General features: G+C 42.5%; 1 protein-coding gene across 3 annotated transcripts in view; it reads left to right on the top strand.

Moving 5' to 3' along the window:
* Positions 1-18,442, top strand: part of ppp1r1c (protein phosphatase 1, regulatory (inhibitor) subunit 1C) — a 117,365-nt gene that overhangs the window by 80,391 nt on the left and 18,532 nt on the right. The window contains exon 5 of one of the 3 annotated variants that reach the window (XM_063052045.1): positions 6,485-6,739. The exons of 1 other annotated variant lie outside the window; for it this stretch is intronic. In XM_063052045.1, coding sequence (XP_062908115.1) covers positions 6,485-6,739 — 255 coding nt within the window. The remainder of the gene's footprint in view (positions 1-6,484; positions 6,740-18,442) is intronic. One more of the 3 variants, XM_063052046.1, reaches the window with a different exon arrangement.

Below are 18,442 nucleotides of genomic sequence, written 5' to 3'. Positions count from 1 at the left end.
TCTCGGGCGCAGGATTCGAAGGTGGTGTCGGTGAGCGGGACTGCCTCTGGCCATCTGGTGAACCGGTCTACGATAGTTAGGAGGTACCGCGCTCCTCGTGACACTGGCAGGGGCCCCACGATATCCACATGGATGTGGTTGAACCTCCGGCGGGTGGGTTCGAACCGCTGTGTCGGAGCCTTGGTGTGCCGCTGCACCTTGGCCGTTTGGCACTGCATACACGTTTTGGCCCATTCACTGACCTGTTTACGAAGTCCATGCCACACGAACCTGTTGGAGACCAGCCGGATGGTTGTCCTGATGGAGGGGTGCGCTAAGTTGTGAATGGAGTTGAAAACTCGCCGGCGCCAGGCTGCCGGGACGATGGGGTGGGGTTGGCCGGTAGCTACGTCACACAGTAGGGTCCTCTCACCTGGGCCTACGGGGAGGTCTTGAAGCTGTAAACCGGAGACTGCAGTCCTGTAACTGGGGATCTCAGCGTCTGCCTGCTGTGCTTCTGCCAGCGCTGTATAGTCCACCCCCTGGGACAGGGCCTGTGTGGTAGGTCTGGATAGTGCGTCCGCCACGACATTGTCCTTTCCAGAGACATGCCGGATGTCCGTCGTGTACTCAGAGATGTAGGACAGATGTCACTGCTGGCGGGACAATCAGGGGTCGGACACCTTCATGAACGCAAAGGTAAGCGGTTTGTGGTTTGTGAACGCAGTGAAGGGCCTACCTTCTAAGAAGTACCTGAAATGCTGGATTACCAGGTATAGTGCCAATAGCACCCGGTCGAAAGCACTGTATTTGAGTTCAGGTGGTCATAGGTGTTTGCTGAAGAATGCCAGGGGTTGCCAGCGACCCTCGATGAGTTGTTCCAGCACTCCACCGACCGCTGTGTTGGATGCGTCCACCGTAAGGGCAGTAGGAACGTCCGTTCTGGGGTGCACTAGCATCGCGGCGTTTGCCAAGGCCTCTTGGTTTTAACGAAAGCGGTTGCGGTCTCTTTGTCCCAGGTAATGTCCTTGCCCTTACCCGAAATTAGAGTGAACAGGGGGCGCATGGTTCGAGCTGCTGAGGGGAGGAAACGGTGGTAGAAATTCACCATACCCACGAATTCCTGCAGGCCTTTGATTGTATTGGGTTGGGGGAAGTTGCGGACCGCGTCTACCTTGGCGGGCAGCAGGGTTGCCCCCTCTTTAGTAATCCTGTGGCCCAGGAAGTCGATGGTGTCGTGTCCGAACTGGCATTTGGGTGGGTTGATTACAAGGCCGAATTCGCTCAGGTGGGAGTAGAGCTGGCGGAGGTGGGACAGATGCTCCTGCCGACTACTGCTTGCTATGAGGATGTCGTCCAAATAAATGAATGCAAAGTCCAGGTCGCGTCCCACCGCGTCCATTAGCCGCTGGAAAGTCTGTGCGGCATTCTTTAGACCAAACGGCATTCGGAGGAATTCGAAAAGTCCGAACGGGGTGATAAGTGCTGTTTTGGGGATGTCGTCCAGATGTACAGGGATTTGATGGTATCCCCGGACGAGGTCTACCTTGGAAAAGATCCTTGCGCCGTGTAGGTTTGCTGCGAAGTCTTGAATGTGCGGCACAGGGTAGCGGTCTGGCGTTGTAGCCTCGTTCAGTTTGCGGTAGTCACCGCATGGTCTCCAGCCCCCCGTTGCCTTGGGCACCGTGTGAAGGGGGGAGGCCCATGGGCTGTTGGACCGTCGTATGATCCTCAATTCCTCCATCTTCTTGAACTCCTCCTTCGCCAGTCGGAGCTTGTCCGGGGGAAGCCTTCGAGCACGGGCTTGGAGGGGTGGTCCCTGGGTCAGGATGTGGTGCTGTACTCCGTGTCTGGGCATGGTTGCCGTGAACTGCGGTGTCAGTACTGATGGGAAATCCACCAGGACCCTGGTGAATTCGTCGTCGGACAGTGTGATGGAGTCCAGGTGTGGAGCTGGCAACTGTGCTTCACCCAGGCAGAACGTTTGAAAAGTCTTGGCGTGGACTAATCGCTTCCCTTGCAGGTCGACCAGCAGGCTGTGGGCTAGTAGAAAGTCTGCCCCCAGGAGTGGTTGGGCCACGGCGGCCAGTGTGAAGTCCCACGTGAACCGGCTGGAGCTGAACTGTAGCCGCACCGTGCGGGTGCCGTAGATTTGTATTGTGCTGCCATTAGCGGCCCTCAGGGCGGGTCCCGGTTCTCTGTTGCGGGTGTCGTAACTCATTGGAGGTAAGACGCTGAACTCCGCTCCGGTGTCGACCAAAAAGCGGTGTCCCGACTGCTTGTCCCAGACGTACAGGAGGCTGTCCTGATGGCCAGCCGCCGTAGCCATCAGCGGCGGCTGGCCCTGGTGTTTCCCGGGAATTTGCAGGGTTGTCTGCAGCGGCGGGCCTCTGTGCCCCACCGCTGGTGGTAGAAACACCATTGTTCATTGGGCTCCTCACTCCCGTCGCCGGGTTTTGTAGGGTCTGCTGCCGGGCCTGGTCTGGTCTGTCGTTGGACACGCGGCTTGGTGATCTGTGCGACGGATGCCCCTCTCTCTTTCCTGGCATTCCACAGCACGTCTGCTCGGGCCGCCACCTCCCGGGGGTTGCTGAAATCTGCGTTGGACAGCAGCAGGCATATGTCCTCGGGCAGTTGCTCTAGGAACGCCTGCTCAAACATGAGGCAGGGTTTGTGTCCTTCAACCAGGGCCAGCATCTCGTTCATTAATGCTGATGGCGACCTGTCTCCCAAACCATTCAGGTGCATTAAGCGGCGTGCTCGTTTGCGCCGTGAGAGTCCGAAAGTCCTTATGAGCAGGGCTTTGAATGCTGTGTATTTGCCGTCCTCCGGGGGCGACTGTATAAACTCCTCAACTTGAGCAGAAGTCTCCTGGTCGAGGGAGCTCAGCACGTAGTAGTAGCGAGTGGACTCCAAGGTTATCTGCCGAATGTGGAATTGAGCTTCTGCTTGTTCGAACCATAAATGGGGTCGCAGCGTCCAGAAGCTTGGCAGTTTTAACGAAACTGCGTGAACAGATGCGGCGTCGGTCATCTCTGGTCCAAATATCGTCTGGGCCGTCGGGGTCACCAATTGTAGTGGTGTGCTACACACAGCGCTAGAATAACCACACGGAGTCGGTGAGTTAGAGTTGCGATGAAAGAGATTTATTCAAACTGCGGCCTGCTTTAAAGCCTTCCTGTTCCTGCCCTCCCTGGGGCGGAATTGCTGTGGGGAATGCATATTCCCAGATCCTTTCCGCGCGCGGGATTCTCCCCCTGCTGGTGAAGATGGCCTGGCGCCCTTTTTGGGGCTGGCCCTCTGCCTGTGCACGCTGTTGTGAGCCGATTCGTGTGTGCCAGAAAGTGGGTCGCCACATCACTTCTTTTTCTCCCTCTGTCCCTCTCACTATACCCCTTGCCCATCCTCTGGGTTTTTTACCCCCCTCTCCTTTTCTTTCTCCCTAGGCCTCCTGTCCCATGATCCTCTCATATCCCTTTTGCCAATCAACTGTTCAGCTCCATCCCTCCCCCTCCTGTCTTCTCCTATCATTTTGGATCTCCCCCTCCCCCTCCCACTCTCAGATCTCTTACTCACTCTTCCTTCAGTTAGTCCTGACGAAGGGTCTCGGCCTGAAACGTCGACTGTACCGCTTCCTGGAGATGCTGCCTGGCCTTCTGCGTTCACCAGCAACTTTGATGTGTGTTGCAGGTTTTTAGATAGTGTTAGTTCAGTGCGTTTGTGTTCAAAAAGCCGTCATTGTCACTGATAACTGTCGAGAAATAAGCAGCTAGACAATTCAGAACAGTTTTGCTCACTGCAGTTTCAAGCATTCAGGCTTGGAGGTGCCAGAAACTGCCAGGAGTGAAAATAAAAGGATTATAATACTTCGAAGAGTTAGGAACTACTGTATGAAGAATTTGAGAATATTGATAATCATCTTGAAGATTACAACGAAATTGAAGATTTAGAGGATGCAATCATTGACAGCATTGTATGAAGGCGGCCCATTATCTGCACTAGGCACCTGTGCTGATTTTGTTCATTGCATACACCGGATGAATTCCTGCATTGATGACTATTAGGAAATAATACATTGTTTCATAGTGCTGTTGTACTATTGGTAGTGTTCTAATTGTTTCTGCTTTTTATTTAACTACATAATTTGATGCTCAATTTGTCTTTTTTACACTTTTTAAATATTTCCATAAAACTTTGGCTAATTGGGGCAGCTGCTTAATGGGGCCAAAATGTATTGGTCCCAATTAACTGGAATAGAAAACATGGTAGCAAATTTTCTTACTTTTCCACAGAGCAGCACATGGTGAAGTAATGGCTGAATGAGTTGTGCACCTGCTGTTGTATGGACCAAATTCTATGGCCTGGATCTACACTGTACTATTCTTTAAAACTATGACCTATGACAATCAGGTGATAGGGATAACTAGTACTGAGAAGAAACATTTGTGGCTGGAAATTCAACTCCAACTAATGGCTAATCTGTTGATCTTCCTAATTTTTGTAACCAGTTCCGTGCCATGTAAGATCATTTTCGGAGTGAATCTTAGTTAATGAACATGCCAAGTTTTGATTCATGTCATTAGTCTTGTTAATTCAGTACCTCAATTCCTTCCTTCTGACACTCCATCTCTCAAACAACTGCTGATTATTTTAGGAGCACATGATCAGCCAGAATTAAATATTTGAGTTGATCTTACATGATCGCTTACTGACACATATTAAAGAAATAAGAGATGATTGCGTTTCTGCTCAAAATTAAATGTGGACTTACAAATCATTAAGTAACAATTTGTTGAGTACATAATACAAGTGCACATCAGTCAACATGCTCAGAGCTAATTGAATAAGAATCTTTGGAACTGATTAATTTCTCATGGTCATAGTCATAGTCATACTTTATTGATCCTGGGGGAAATTGGTTTTCGTTACAGTTGCACCATAAATAATTAAATAGTAATAAAACCATAAGTAATTAAATAGTAATATGTAAATTATGCCAGGAAGTAAGTCCAGGACCAACCTATTGGCTCAGGGTGTCTGACCCTCCAAGGGAGGAGTTGTAAAGTTTGATGGCCACAGGCAGGAATGACTTCCTATGACGCTTTGTGTTGCATCTCGGTGGAATGAGTCTCTGGCTGAATGTACTTCTGTGCCCACCCAGTACATTATGTAGTGGATAGGAGACATTGTCCAAGATGGCATGCAACTCAATTCTCAGTTGCAATTTCTCAATTGCAACATTTCTATTTGTAGCAAGTTTAACGCAGCCCAAGTATCTTTAAGACACCACAGGTGAACTAGAATTGGTGCTCATTGACCTGAAAGTCTAGTGACCTGGCCATAACACATTTGCTTTTAGGTAGTTTTTGCATTCCTTCATCTGTTGAAGATGCAGAATCAAATATCTCACATGTTATTGAGACATAATACATTAGCATACTCAAGTGCAAAAATGTGTATTTACATATTTTATCTGAGGAAGGGCATAATTTTGGAGCTGGGCTTTCAGGAGGATAATTTTCAATAGGATTTTAAGTGGAAGAAAGAATTTGTTTCCACTGAAGGAAGGTAATGAATATTTGGGAGCATAAACATAAATAGTTTTAGCTTTTAATTTTAGTTCTTTTTGTAACTTTACTGTTTGAAGCCATGAAATAGTATCATCCTGGAACAGCGAAGTAATGCTAACGTTTTATTCAGAAATTAGCACAAGCTATGAAAAGAAGGACCTGTTGACCAAGGAAGCATTGGGCTTCTAAGACGCAATGCTATGGGAATAGCTTTTGGACAATGACGACTTGTAGGGCTTTTCCCATGAGTAGTTAAATGACACTATCAGAGCAAGAGTTGTTCCAACATTTGTAGTAAGTACTTGGAGTATTGACATTGTATTTGCATTAGACAAGGTAGTATGTTTTCTTACTGAGGGCTGCTATTTGGCTGCATTTTTCTCTCCCATGGCACAAATAACAAACTCATGTTAAGTAAAGTCCTTGCCCGCTATTATCATTAAACCTGGGTATAGGATTAAATAAATAGCCTTTGAAGTGATCAATTATTTTTTGTTGGTACCGTTACCTTCAAAGGACAAACGTAGGTAACCGAGTTCCTGTGTTATTCATAGGTAGAGGTTATGGAAGTGAGTTGATGAAAAAAGTAACTATCCAGTTTATCAGAAGTTGCAGGTTTTTTATTTAAACCGTATTTTACAAGAAGGCATCACTTCCTGATCAGTCAGGGCATCAAAGGATATGGCGAGAAGGCAGGTGTATGGGGTTGAGCGGGACATGGGATCAGTCATGATGGAATGGTGGAGCCTACTCAATGGGCTGAATGGCCTAATTTTGCTTCTACATTTTATGGTCTAAGAATCCAAGCTGTTCAGTAGGCTTCTCCACGTTTTTGTTTTTACCAGAGACTTGAAATATCAACTAATTTATTGCACAGGTAAAGCAAGTAGTTGGCTAGCGTGAACTAATTATTAAACCAAGTGCTCTTGTTGAAGCAGAACTTCAGTTGCTGGTGGAGCACCATCTTCAGAAACAGGAGCAACCGAAGCAGGATTACTCTGAAAGTGACCCCAGCTGTCTAGACGAGCTTAGCCCAATGATGACTGAGTGCTGTCATAGCAATGGAGCCCCTGCTTGCTTGGCAGACACAGACTGGGGTACCCTCAACTGCTGTGAACACATCAGCAACCAAACGGGCATCCAACTGCTACTAAATGATGAGGAACCCCCAGACAACAGCTCTGTTGCTGGTAAGTCAATGGCAGTTCTAGAATTATTACTGCTTCCATCACTATACCCAATAACCACAAGATTCTCGATGATTTCACAAGAGAGCATGCCATCAATGAGCTCAGACCATTTCTCATCAAACTGTAATTTCATTTATGGCTGTAAAGCCATCATATCAGAGTATAGCTATCTCTTGTTTTGCTGCAGTGTTACATTTGCTACTGATTTTGATAACACATAGCTGCATTAACGTTTGAATGCTCACACATTAGTTTATATCATTATCATTCATGTATTACACATTTAGTATTTATGCAGATTCTAAGTCATATTTGGAGAGTTACAAATATGAACAATAAAATACAATTTCAATAATCTCATTTTCAGATTCACAAAAAGTCATTTTCCACTGTTTGTTACAATAGAAAATCAAAATAATTCTAGTAATAAGTCAAACAAACATCTTTGATTTTTCAATGGACCAGCATGTTTCAAGATATAAAATTAATGTGCACTGTATGGCCATATTTTTTAAACAAGCATAAAAATATACTTGTCACTGACATGATATGTGACACAGCAAAAGCTACTACAATTATATTTAAGTTGTGAGCTCAGAGTTGAGGCAATAAAGCCCATAAGACATAGGAGCAGAAGTTGGCCATTCGGCCCATTGAGTCTGCTCTGCCATTTTATCATGAGCTGATCCATTCTCCCATTTAGTCCCACTCCCCTGCCTTCTCACCATAACCTTTGATGCCCTGGCTACTCAGATATCTATCAATCTCTGCCTTAAATACACCCAATGACTTGGCCTCCACTGCCGCCCGTGGCAACAGATTCCATAGATTCACCACCCTCTGGCTAAAAAAATTTCTTTGCATCTCTGTTCTGAAAGGGCGCCCTTCAATCCTTAAGTCATGCCCTCTCATACTAAACTCCCCCATCCTGGGAAACAACTTTGCCACACCCACTCTGTCCATGCCTTTCAACATTCGAAATGTTTCTATGAGGTCCCCCCTTATTCTTCTAAACTCCAAGGAATACAGTCCAAGAGCAGACAAACGTTCCTCATATGTTAACCCTCTCATTCCCAGAATCATTCGAGTGAATCTTCTCTGTACCCTCTCCAACATCAGCAAATCCTTTCTTAAATAAGGAGACCAAAACTGCCCACAGTACTCCAAGTGAGGTCTCACCAGCGCCTTATAGAACCTCAACATCACATCCCTGCTCCTATATTCCATTCCTCTAGAAAAGAATGCCAACATTGCATTCGCCTTCTTCACCACCAACTCAACCTGGAGGTTAACCTTAAGGGTATCCTGCACGAGGACTCTCAAGTCCCATTGCATCTCAGAACTTTGAATTCTCTCCCCATTTAAATAATAGTCTCCCCATTTATTTCTTCTGCCAAAGTGCATAACCATACACTTTCCAACATTGCGTCTCATTTGCCACTTCTTTGCCCACTCTCTGCATAAACTGCCAAAGTTTATGTAAGTAGAACTGCAAAAAATACATGGATTGTATAAATCAGCACTGCCTATTTAAAGACCCCCTATTGCTTTTGTTTAATATAGAACACAACTTAACACCTGCATTTTAATGACCTTCAGGAAATTCATTAAATGAATATGATATTTTGAAGATTGTGCCTTAAGCAAGGACAAAATCTAAGGAACACTGACAGTGACATGAACATAGTCCACAGTGATGGTAATACTCAAGTAATAAAAAAGGCACATCTTCACATTCAGCAGATCTCCCACCCAGAAGATCCAGAACCAACAAATCTCAGGTCAACTTCAAGTGTCTGAATCTTTAAACTTGCAAGAATGCTTTGCACTTTCAAGGGTTTATAAAGGAATTTTTAGTTCTGATTTTGAAGTGTATTGCTGGAATTATTTGAAAGCACATTTTGCTTTTGCTGTTAGCAGGTGCCTCCTGTTAACTTTTAAGATCATAACATAATTTTATTTAGCATAGGAACAAAATATCTCTGGCAGTGTACCAAAATATATTGAACTATTGGCATTTAGTTCCAAGAGAGTGCTCTGACATATTCCTGATGGACTCCTTTCCCTAGTTAATTTCTCAATACTAATGACTCATCTCTAAAATTCAGCTATTGATTTTCTTATCTAACTAACTGCATCAATAATTATAGCAATCATCCTTAATCAATTAATCATTGCACAAGTTAATTGAAGTGAGCATGTAGGAGTTATACTCAAACAACAGTTACCTATTTAAAAACTTTGAACCTTGCTTATTGGATCTAAGATTCATCTAACGCCATAATTTCCCCAGACGTCAATTGGCTTTCCTGAGTCATTCTGACAGTAAAACATTATTGTACAGGTTTATATGCAAGTCTTAAAATTTGTACTTTATGTCAGGGAATTGCCTACTGTGGATACAGCAAGGCAACAAAAAATGCCATTACTGAAAAGTCGCAAGTTCTGCTGATTCAGGTAGACCTAAGTTATTTCATGTGCATTTTAACAAAATGAAAGATTCAGTAATTCATGTGGTTGTTGTGCAGAAGGAAGCACATCTTTTATGTTGCTGATTAATTAATCAGTATTCCTTTGCTATGTTACTAACTCTGTATTTTCGTGTTAAATGAATTTACCGTACATTTTCAATGGAGTGAGTTCACAGCACTTGCAGTGTCTTCTGAATGAATTCAGAAATCAGCACAAATAAAAATGTTTTACAAACAAAACAAATGACTCAAATTATGGCAAACCAAATCAGTATAAAAAACTTCATTTGGTGAAAGTATTGCTTCCTGTGGCTGTATTATATATTGGGATAATTTCTGCAATCTAGATATATTTACATTTAATTAATCTATAGCAATTTACTAATCAATACATTTGAAGACAGTAAAATGATTAGCATAATTTTTCATCTGTAGGATGAGACATACAAACTTGGAAATCTAATCATTGTCTGTCTCTTTATAAGATATCCGGTATTACAATTTTAACCATATCTGTAACATGACAATCAGCAATAACTCAAATGTGGTCTGTTTCATTGACACTGAAAGAAGTCTGTGATGTTTCTCTGTTCTAATGTTTCCTGCAATTCTCCCTTTAAAAATCCTTCAAAGTGACAGCTTTGCAGAGAGCAAGGATCATGCATGGTATTAAATCTTAAATAAGTTTTGGGAATGGACAGAGAACAAAGACTTCAAGTCTACTTAGAATTTATCTGATACTTTTTAAATGATAACAGCAAGTCTGCAACTTGTTTAACATCCAACTCCAAATTTGCAAGTCAAAAATTAAGGACCTTCACTCAAATGGGGATATTTTGAATGCGCTAAAATTAATTAATTAATTAGATTTAATTAGATATTAACTAAAATCAGATTTGCACTTGACCTATGTAATATGTTGGTGTTCTATGTACAGCAGGAAGTTGTAGATACTCAATTGGAAAGCAATGAAAGGAAATTACATTGTATCAGCAAAGTAAAATGGGCAACTAGAATAATATTCGATTTTGAAATTGACACACTGCAAGGATCAAGGAAATGGGAAAAAAAGATAATTCAGTATTGCTATTTCAGTGGATTCCAGTTATTGGGACATATCAGGACCAGTACAATTTGGCCCAATAAAGCGGCTGCCCTAATTAGCCAAAGTTTCATGGAAATAGTTCAAAAAAGTCAAATTAGAACACTACGAATATCACTTCATTACTACAAGTTGTGTATTATTTTCTAGTAGTTATTGACAGAGGAATTCATGTGGTGTACTCTGCCATGTTCTTTTGATTGACTGTAAATGAATAAAACCAGTGCAGACAACGAACCACTTTCATTGCCTTCCTGCATGAAGCAGTGTCAAAAACCACTGCTTTTTAATTTGTTGTTGGTCAGCCCAATGCAATAACGTAACACAAGCATTATAAACAGCTCCAATCTATTTTAATAACTTATGTTATCAATATTTTACTGAAATTTATAAAATTTATAGCTGAGTGGGTACCAGGTTCTTACTGCATAGATGTTGTAGGCAGACAAACTATTGGCTTTGGAAAATTGAGCAGCTAAGTTAAATGCAAAAAGGAAGTAACCCTGGGTGAAATATTCTAAGATCCACAAACATTATTTTTTATAAAGCATTTCCCAACTGACGTCCTTCACCTCTTTCTCTCAGCCAGCCTTCTCATCTTTGCACAATTTTGGATCCCTTCTCCAGCTCAGCTCAGTTGCTGGGTTTCATACAGCTCTGTACCTTCCACTGCACTAGTTAAACATAGAATAGTACAGCACAGTGCAGGCCCTTCGGCCTACAATGTTGTGCCGACCCTCAAACCCTGCCTCCCATATAAGCCCCCACCTTAGATTCCTCCATATACCTGTCTAGTAGTCTCTTAAACTTCACTAGTGTATCTGCCTCCACCACTGACTCAGGCAGTGCATTCCACGCACCAACCACTCTCTGAGTAAAAAACCTTCCTCTAATATCCCCCTTGAACTTCCCACCCCTTACCTTAAAGCCATGTCCTCTTGTATTGAGCAGTGGTGCCCTGGGGAAGAGGCGCTGGCTATCCACTCTATCTATTCCTCTTATTATCTTGTACACCTCTATCATGTCTCCTGTCATCCTCCTTCTCTCCAAAGAGTAAAGCCCTAGCTCCCTTAATCTCTGATTGAGCTGCAAAGAAGGTCAAAGGTTCAAAAAGATGCAAAGATCATTTATTATCAAAACATGTATCCATACACAACTCTGAAATTTGTATTTGCCCAGGTAGCCATCAAACAAATCATTCAGTGCAAACGTCAGACTCTCCCCCCACCCCCGTACAAAAAAGAATGGCATCCTGATCATCAGCCCCCCCCCACACAAGCATAACAGGAAATTCAACCCCCAAATAATCCCACTCCCACTCAAAAAACTAACAGAACACAAACAGAACATCAACTCCCAAACCGAGAGAGCATTGTACGTCGGTGCCATCTAGACCGTGTCTGTCACCAAAATTATTGAATTGAGGCTTAGAGTGTTTGCTTGCCATCCAATACATTTGCACACATAAAGATACATAATCACACACGTATTAATTTGATCTGCAATCTCTTGTATTATGCAGGAGAATATGACTGATCCAAAGGAATCTGAAATAATCCTATAGTCATAGTCATACTTTATTGATCCCGGGGGAAATTGGTTTTCATTACAGTTGCACCATAAATAATAAATAGTAGTAAAACCATAAATAGTTAAATAGTAATATGTAAATTATGCCAGGAAATAAGTCCAGGGCCAGCCTATTGGCTCAGGGTGTCTGACCCTCCAAGGGAGCAGTTGTAAAGTTTGATGAGCAAATGCAAGTATAGCTATACAACCACATAAAAATCTTGCTTAGATAATTCTGAAATGATAATGAAAATTTAGTTTCATAAATTTCAAACACTCTCGGTGCACTTAGCAGCTTAGTCAATATAATAACCCATAATTTAATTACATTGGACTCTGTTTATCTGGCACTCATCAGGACCAGCACATTTTGGCCCAATTAAGCAACTGCCCCAATTAGCTGAAGTTGCGTGGAAATAGTTTAAAAAGGTATAAAAAGACAAACTAAGTAGTACAATATGTATTTAAATGAAATACAGAACAAATTATAACACTATCGATAGTACAACAGTATTATAAAACAGTGTATTAGTTATTGACAGAGGAATTCAATGAACAAAAGCAGTGAGGACACAGTGCAGATAATGGATTGCTTTCATACAATGCTATCAGTGATTGCCTCCTCCAACTTCGTCGTAATTTTCAAGACGATTATCAATACCTTCAACTTCTTCAGTGCTCCTAACTTGTTGAAGCAGTGAAATTGTTTCATTTTCACTCTCAGCTGTTTCTGGCATATCCAAGCCTGATTGCTTGAAACCACAGCCACAGTGAGCGAAACCATTCTGAATTGTCTTCCAGTTATTCCTCACCAACTATCAGTGACAAAAATAACTGCTATTTGAACACAAATGCATGCAACTGATGCTATTTAAAAACTGATCGCTCGAAGGACGGTGTAGCGTGTAATGGCTACACGTGTGTGCATGATTGACGCTAGTAAGAACCTGTTCAGCAATAGTTCCCTTCTCTAATTAATTAGCATAATGTCCCGAATAAATGAAGGGTATCCCAGCAATTTTCTCAGAGTTTGTTCTTTAAGATTTGTCCCAAATAAGCAGCTGCCCTGATTAATAGATGCCCAATTAACCAGAATCTACTGCATTTCATACTTTTTTCCTAAGTTTGTCATTACTTTTGTTTATTGTATTTAAATATTTTTAAATAAGTTACGTATTTAAACAACTTCCTCTGCACGATAATTCTTAGCCATAAACTTGCATTCTCAGTACCCTACTCTACTCCCTGTGTCAAACTCTATCTCCAAGTTTGCAAATGATACCACTGTATACCACAGAGTACAGGAAAGGGATAGAGAGCCGAGGGACATGGCATTATGACGACAACCTTTCTCTTAGTACCAGCAAAACAAAACAGCTTGTCATTGAATTCAGGCAAGGAGGGCAGTGCACATGCTCCTGTTTATACCAACAGAGTTGAAGTTCAGAACTTTACATTCCTTGGATTGAACATCACCAATAGCCTGTCCTAGACAAACTGCATAGATAAATCGGATAATGTAATTTATTATATTCCCTTTGACCCTCAACTTTGCATGGAGAGTGCTCTGCCCACACTGTGAGAAACTGCAGAATGTTGAGGACACAGCTGAACGTATCATAGAACCAGCCTCCTCTCCATTGACTCTGTCTAGGTAAAGCAGCCAATATAATCAATGCCCCCCCCCCCCGACCATTCTCTCTTTTCTCTCTCTCCCATCAAGCAGAAGATTTAAAAAAATGTGAAAAAAACATATCAGTATTCTCAAGGATAACTTGCTGTAAGAAAACTATTGAATTGTCCCTTAGTACAATAAAATGGACTTGTGGCTTCGCAATCTACCTTGTTGTGACCTTGAATTTTATTGTTTACCCGAACTGCACTTTCTTTGTAACTGTAATACTTCATCCTGCACTTTTATAGATTTACCTTGTACCACCTCAGTGCACTTTTGTACTGAATTGATCCGCATGGACAATATGCAAGACAGTCTCTCACTGATCTTCAGTACACATGAAAATAAAGCAGTTTACTTTATCAATACTTTTCAGTCGTTAAGCTGAAGACCAAACTCCGGAAGCAATGATCCCTCCTCTTCCTCTCTGTAGAGGATGAACAGCGATAGGAGGCCTTTCGTTCTTTTAATTGGTACCTAGGCCTCACACATCCTGGGATGTGGTAGTGCTTCACTTTACTCCTTGGAAAAGCTCCAGACATCTCCATTTGCCAAAGTTTAGGTAGATTATTCCTATTGTCAATCTGCATGAGCTCAATTCGTAAGGGAGATCTTTAGCTTTCTGAGACCTGACCCCATTATTGTGTTTAAGTCTTCTGTTGCGATCCCCTCTTGATAATAGACATTCACAGAGACTGCACAAGTTTGCACATCTCTGAAGGCTGCCAGTTTGAAATTCATAGAAACAGAAATGTAGAACACAGGAGACCGTTACAAGAGAAAGAACAGCTACTCGATAACTTACAGAACCAGGCCAGTAGCCCTATAGATCACAAATTCTCAAGTGCACAGAGTCATAGAATACTGCTCAGAAACACGCCCTTCAGCCCATCTTGTCAGTGACAACTATTATTCTTCCTCATCCCTGGATCATAGCCCTCCGTACCCCTCCCATCCATGTACCTATCCAAATTTCTCCCAACTGTTGAAATCAGACTTACATCAACCACTTCCACTGGCAACTTGTTCCTCACCCTCTGAGTGAAGATGTTCCCCCTCATGTTTCCCTTAAACATTTCCACCTTCATCCTTAACCCATGACCTCTAGTCTCATCCAACCTCATTGGAAAAAGCCTACTTGCATTTAAACTATCTATACCCCTCAAAATGTTGTATATCTCTATCAAATCTCCCCTCATTCTCCTATGCTTCAGGAAGAGTCCTAACCTATTCAACCTTTGCCTGTAACTCAGGTCCTGATGTGTCGGCAACATCCTTATAAATATTCTCTACACACTTTCAATCTTATTGACATATTTCCCGTAGGTGGCCAGAGCAGGGATGGCATGGAAGTGTAATGGTTAGCAGAATGCTTTACAGAATCAGAATCGGAATCTGGTTTATTATCACCGGCATGTGACATGAAATTTATTAACTTAACAACAGCAGTTCAATGCAATACATAATAAAGAAGAAAAAAACAATAAATAACTAAAGTAAATCTTATTCAGTATACTTTATACAGTATATATTGAAAAGATTAAAAATTGTGCAAAAACAGAAATGCTATAAATTTTTAAAAAGTGAGGTAGTGTCCAAGGTTTCAATGTCCACTTAGGAATTGGATGACAGAGGGGAAAAAGCTGTTCCTGAATCGCTGAGTTGCTTCTGTACCTCCTACCGGATAGTAACAGTGAGAAAAGGGCATGTCCTGGGTGCTGGAGGTGCTCCATAATGGGCGCTGCCTTTCTGAGACACCGCTCCTTGAAGATATCCTGGGTACTTTATAGGCTAGTACCCAAGATGGAGCCGACTAAATTTACAACTCTCTGCAGCTTCTTTCGGTCCTGTGCAGTAGACCCCGCGCGCCCCCCCCCCCCATACCAGGACAGTGATGCAGCCTGTCAGAATGCTCAGGTACAGTTCTAGCGACCCTGGTTCAACTGCTGCCACTGCCTGTAAGCAGTTTGTCCGAAATCCCCATGACTGCGTGGGTTTCTGAGTGCTCTGGTTTCCTCCAGCAGTCCGAAGGCATATCAGTTGGTAGGTTAATTGGCCATTGGAAATTGTCCTGTGATTAGGTCCAGATTATATCTGGAAATTGCTGGGCGAACATGGCTCAAAGGGCCTATTCTGCGCTTTATCCCAATAAACAAATAAATAAATAATTGCACACAACACTCCAAGTTAGGCCTCACCAACATCTTAAGCAACTTCAACATAGCATCCCAACTCCTATACTCAGTACTTTGATTTATGAACTCCAAAGTGCCAAAAGCTCTTTTTACAACCTTGTCTGTCTGATGCCACTTTAAAGGAATTCTGGATCTGTAGTTGCAGCCTTTATAAAGTCTGTATGGAGTCTGAAAACTGCAGTACAGTAAGACACAGATTTGTGTAATAATAGTCACTCTTATAGAGTTAATGCTACACAAATCAGAAGAATGTTATCTTCTTAATAATTTCATTGATGACTCAAGATCCATTTCCACAATAGACATATATTTCCAAAATCTACTCGTAGGAGATGGGACCGGTTGTCGACAATAATAGAATCATAGAATCATAGAATCATTCAGGACAGAAACAGACCCTTTTGGTCCACTTCATCCATATTGATCACCATCTGTGCTAATACCACTTGCTCATGTTAATTCCATACCCCTTTATGTTTTTCTTATCAGTCCTAATGCTTTCTAATTGCCTTCACTATTTCTGGCAGCTCATTCCAGGTACTCACCAACCTCTGTGGAAAAAGTTGCCTCCTCTGATCTCCTTCAAATTTCCTCCATCTCAGTTTAAACTTGTACCATTCAAACCTTGTCCTGGGAAAAAGATTATGGCTGTCTATCCTGTCTGTGCCCCTCACTTTTATAAGAATATTCTGCGCTCTTTCTGTTACTACCACATCATTTCTATAGCGTTGCCACTAGATGTGGGCCCAATACAACAATATGTACAACTGCTATGTAACGTCCCAAATCTTATATTCAGTGTCTTAGCCTACAAAGGAAAACATAGAAATACCCTTTATCACTATCCTATCCACCTGTGTTGTACTTTGAGAGCTGTCATAGCAAAAGCTCCTCTATACATCAGCAGATACAAGGTCCTGCCAGTTACTCTGTGTGATCTACCAGATTTGACTTCCTTAAGTACATTACCTCACTTTAGTCTGGATAAGTTCCATCTGTCACTGCTCCACCCAACTTTCCATCTGATCAATGTCCTGTTGTATCCTTAACTATACTTCTTTGATGTCTATGACTTCACTAATTTTCATGTCATCCACAAAATAGGAGCAGAATTAGGCCATTCAGCCCATCAAGTTTGTCCTGCCATTTCATCATGGCTAATCCATTTTGCCTGCTTTCTCCCCATAGCTTTTCACACCTAGACTCTGCCTTAAATGCACCCAGTGACCTGGCCTCCACAGCCCCATGTGGCAACAAATTCCACAGATTCACCACCCTCTGGGTAAAGGAATTCCTCCTCATCTCTGTACTAAATAGATGAGCCTTGATTTTGAGGCTGTGCCTTCTGGTCCTAGACTCCCCCACCAAAGGAAATATCCACTTCACATCCACTCTACCTAGGCCTTTCAACATACAATAGGTTTCAATGAGATCCCCCCTCATTCTTCTAAATTCAGCGAGCACTGGCCCAGGGCCTTCAATCACTGCTCATATGACAACTCTTTCATTCCCAGAAACGTTCTTGTGAACTTCCTCTGAACCCTCTACAAAGTCTATTACAAACAACAAAGATTCTGACAGCAATCCCTGTAGCACTCCTCTTGTTACAGACTTCCAGTCAGAAAAACACCTACCCACCATTACTCTCTTTCTCATCACCAACCAAATTTTGGATCCATTTAGCCATCATACCATAGATCCCTTGTGCCTTAATCTGAATCAGGCTACCATGTGGGACCTTTTCAAAAGCCTTACTAAAGTCCATGCAACCTATGTTTTCTTCTAGACTAGATTTACACAAGATTTCCTGAAATTCAGAATGCTTAGGGATGATTTGGTTGAATCAGTAGTCAATTGTTAGGGGAAAGATGCATTTTTCATTGGTGGCTAAGCCCAGGACAACAGACATCACAAAATAAGAACCAGGCCATTATCACAGACTTCAGGGAATGAATGTTCTGTCCCTACTCCTATCTTCTGTGCAAGCACCTTGCCCAGACATACAGCTTGTCTACTGTTTACTTTATAACTTCATAAGGCATTCCTTAAAAGTTGCAATTGCAGACCCAACATGAGTGTTACTGCCCCTTCAACACCCACGTGCCACCATGCATGCCTGGCCTGTGATATTTGATAGGGGAGAATGGGTCAAATTGGTAGGAAAAATGACTCTGAAAATAAGGGAAAGAGAGGTGATGGAAGATATTTGGTTTGGTTGTAAGGTGAACTGAAGGATTATGGGAAAAGAGGAATTAGAGGCAGTAACTTGAACAAGATTCAAGGCCAAAAGACTTTGAAAGATTGAATGTGCAAGGGCTTTTCTCTTTGGTTTGAACAGTAGTGACTTGATGGAGGTGTATAAGGTGATAAGAGGCATTGGTAGAATAGATAGCCACAGACTTTTTCCATCAAGTAAATAACTACTGCAAGAAGGCAATATTTTGAGGTGATTGGAAGAAAGTATGGGGAGGGGGTGATGTCAAAGGTAGGTTTTATAACCAGAGAGTGGTGGGTATGTGGAATGAACTTCCAGGGGTGGGAGGGAAGCATTAGATTGATCTCGGAGAAGGTTGGCACAACATCGTGGGCGGAAGGGCTTGCACAGTGGTGTACTCTTCAACCTTCAATGTTCTAGGAAACAAAAACACAGTTACCTTTGAGCAATTGTTGCAATGTAACATGAGATTTTCC

This window comes from Mobula hypostoma, chromosome 6, assembly GCF_963921235.1.
Source record: "Mobula hypostoma chromosome 6, sMobHyp1.1, whole genome shotgun sequence".
NCBI lineage: Eukaryota > Metazoa > Chordata > Chondrichthyes > Myliobatiformes > Myliobatidae > Mobula > Mobula hypostoma.
Note: the sequence above shows the minus strand (reverse complement) of the source record. Positions and strands in the feature narration are given on the sequence as shown.